The sequence below is a fragment of the Helianthus annuus genome, chromosome 11 (genome assembly GCF_002127325.2).
Source record: "Helianthus annuus cultivar XRQ/B chromosome 11, HanXRQr2.0-SUNRISE, whole genome shotgun sequence".
NCBI lineage: Eukaryota > Viridiplantae > Streptophyta > Magnoliopsida > Asterales > Asteraceae > Helianthus > Helianthus annuus.
The window spans coordinates 82488080-82491522 of NC_035443.2; the positions used below are offsets into that span (position 1 = coordinate 82488080).

Consider the following 3443-nt stretch of genomic DNA (forward strand, 5'->3'; position numbering starts at 1 on the left):
AATCTTGGGACCTTCCATTTTTAAATGCCAAAACTCAGTCTCCAGCTTTTGAATTTCAGCGCGTGAGCAGTACTTCCTTCGCATGAGCTCCTTTAGCTCATTCCATGACATCGCATAAGCAGCAGCTTCACCAAGAGTTTGCACTTGCAAATTCCACCAAGATAGGTCCATCCAGAAATAGCCCTGAGATGTAGGTCACTTGTTGCTCGGGAGCGCACTTGCTCATTCGAAGAACAGACTCAGTCTTCTCAGCCCATCTTACAAATGCAACAGCACCTCCTGTGCCGTCGAAATTCACGGGCTTGCAATCGAGAAATTGCTTGTAAGTGCACCCTGCACATACGTTTGAATTTACAAATGGTATTAGCGAACATGCTATAAATATCCAAATGTATCATAATATATCTCAAACAACTTAACATTACCATTAGGTGGATTGTTATTGCCGTGGTTTTGAGAGATATTTCCACTTGTCTCTGCATGAGAAGCAGCATATTGCGCGATAGCAGCGGCAATGATTCCTTGAAGTTCTGCCTCATTAGTGGGCATGCGTGGATCATGTCTTGGTGGCATCTTCTAAAAGATGTTTCACGTTGGTCAGGTCATAGTAAGTAAATGAATTATACGTATACCATTTATCAACACATAACATCTAATGTTACAAATAAATCAAGCACATAACATTTCGTGTTATAGAATATAAACAATCAATCCAACATCACATATAATGAGAATACTGCGATTGCGCTATCATAAATCAAGACCACAGTATAATGTTTACAAGTTCATAACTGTATCGTACATCATCAGTGACTAAGGGCCACATCGCCCTAGTCCAAACTATCTAATCAGTGACAACAACAACCAATATACAAAACATCAAAAGTCATAATATCAAAATGCGGTCTCCAAAAAGCTTTGTAGTTTGCACAATCGCGGTCGTCTCACCAAAAGTCTACCTGCGTCGAATCAAAATGCCTATGCTGATGGCAGAGGAGGAGGAGGAAAATGAGAGTAATACAGGCGACGCACATGTAACCAATCCTACTCTAATGCGTGACAGACGCGCAACAAATATGCTATCTGCTGCTCAGAGATCAAGAAACGGACGTCTGAGTCGGGTGAATGTGGACGCGGAGGGTGGGATGCTGAAAGTGGGGTCTGACAACGACAAGGTGGTCGCTGAGCTCTCTCCAACCCCTGTATGCGACGGGTCAGTGCCTCCTGCTGTATCATCAAAGATGTGAGGATGTCCTCCGTAGAATACCCAACATAGTATGGGTGATACGGATCAGACAGTGGCATAATAGGGGGCGTAGTCCATAGAAATGGCTCGCTCGACGGGGTGAAGGACGGTGCAGTAGATGGTGCAACAGTGGGAAACTGCGATGTGAATGGAAAAGGTGATGATAGCATGGGTGGAACAGGGATAGGCGGCTGCCTAGATGACCCCTCTCCAGGAAGCGGTGGCGGTATGTCCTGAAGAAACGTAACAGGAAGATCTGTGCGATGAGTATCTGTGATGTATGGGGGAATCAGGGGGATATCAGTGGGTGCTGAAATGGGTGCTAAAGCGGGTGCTAAAACAGGGGCTGCTGGAGGTGTAACTGGTAACACGAATGGTGGGTAATCGTCGTCATCATCTATCCACCCGTTACGGGTGTCGGCGTAACGTGGATCTATATGGGTAGCGAAAGGTGCACGGTCGAACATCACCGGCACGGGATCAGGAAATGGTGCAATAACAGGATCCTCTATCAAAAGTGGAGCATCAATAGGAGCGTCAGCAACATGATCATCCACCAACGGTGGAGCAACAACATGATGATCGGTAATGGGTATATTATCAACAAAAGGAGCAACAACGGGTGCATCGTCATGAACAGGGTCATGCTCTAATGCAGGGTCAGGAGCAGCTACAGGCTCCGGGGCCACAGCAGGCTCCGGATCAACAAACTCCATATCAAAATCAGCTGGACCATCAAACAAAGGATCGACAGGGGCTACAGGCTCCTCTAGGGGCTGATCTAAGTGAATGAACTCAATATCCTGGTCAGGATCAAAACCAGGGGGAAAGACAGGAACTAGATCATCATCAACATCGTGATCGAACTCGAAGTCATGTGCGGGGGCAGGTGCAGCTGATGACACCATGTCAGGGTCGGCGTCGTGAGAGTGATGCTGCACTCCCTGAGTGTGCAAAGATGCAGACGCCACAGACTCAAATGAGTCTGGGACAGGTGAATGAACAGGAGCCTCCTCTGCAGGAGCATCAGCAATGGGTAAGATGACATCAGCAGCAATAGGGGCCTCACCCTCATGGTCAGCCTCAGGTGGGTCCTCCTCAAACAGATCAACGTCGTCGTCAGAAACAACATCGAGGGGCATATCAACAACTGGATAAGCAGCAAGGGGTACAGGAGCAGGGATCACCACGAGTGGTAAATCTCCAGCGGGATGGCCATCAGCAGGCTCGGCTCCGACGTCAGGTAGCGCAAAGGGCTGGAAATCGTCATCATCGGTACTGGTGGTGTCGGAAGTGTAGACCTCTCGCTCTTACGAAACTATGTCATCTGATACTATCGCCATGGGATCTAGAGTATCTGAAACTCCAGTGTCTGATGAAGAAGGCATGATGTCTGTAACACAATCACACACATGCACAAATAATCATCATATATTCAAATAAACATGTTAGTCACCAATAAGTAAACAAGTAATTCTCCTAGTCTCACTAGACTAACCTCCCAGCCTCTCAGACTGAACCTCCTAGTCTCTCAGACTAACTCCCTGGTCTCACAAACCAAAACCTCCCCAATCTTAAAGATTGGCCCTCAGTCTACATGACTGAACCTCCCCAGCCTTTAGGGCTGAACTCCCTCGGTCACCACGACTGAACCATAAATTTTGAAAAGTGCTCATACTTTTTGTTTGTGAAAAAAATGTTTTGTATCCTGGATCTGGACGTAATGTATGCAATGTAAAAATGTTTTCGTGAGAGCCCTAGTGATCATAGTCTAGACTCGAGAAGGAATCCTAGTTCGCTATGATCAAAGCTCTGATACCAAGCTGTCACACCCTGGCTTTGCGGAAGCATGGGTTTATTTGGTGTGACTTCTTAACACCATATCTTAATCACAACAAAGCTATATGAAAGTAAAACCATGATGATCATCCATTGATTCAAGTTTTAAAAATAAAATACGACATCATTGTTTTAAAAGTTGACACATGCAACGAGATTACAACACAACATAATAAAAACATTGTTCATATGACACAACCATAAGACATGAAATAAACACAGCTTAAGACTTGTGACTCGACCAGGCAAAAGTCACAACCCTTAAACTTTGATGACATCATTCTTTCTACGCAGCTTGACGACATAGCATACCTTGCCAGATCCCTAATTTCCTGAAATACATGTAATTTGAAAAATC

General features: G+C 45.4%; 1 protein-coding gene across 1 annotated transcript; it reads right to left on the reverse strand.

The window, feature by feature from the left end:
- Nucleotides 1-375: 375 nt before the first annotated feature.
- On the reverse strand, nt 376-2388 carry LOC118484032 (calphotin-like). Its single transcript, XM_035979914.1, has 3 exons — nt 2257-2388; nt 1066-2049; nt 376-576 (listed from the first exon to the last, which is right to left on the reverse strand). Exons 1-3 carry the CDS (start codon nt 2386-2388, stop codon nt 376-378), a joined length of 1317 nt encoding a protein of 438 aa, XP_035835807.1.
- Nucleotides 2389-3443: the final 1055 nt, after the last annotated feature.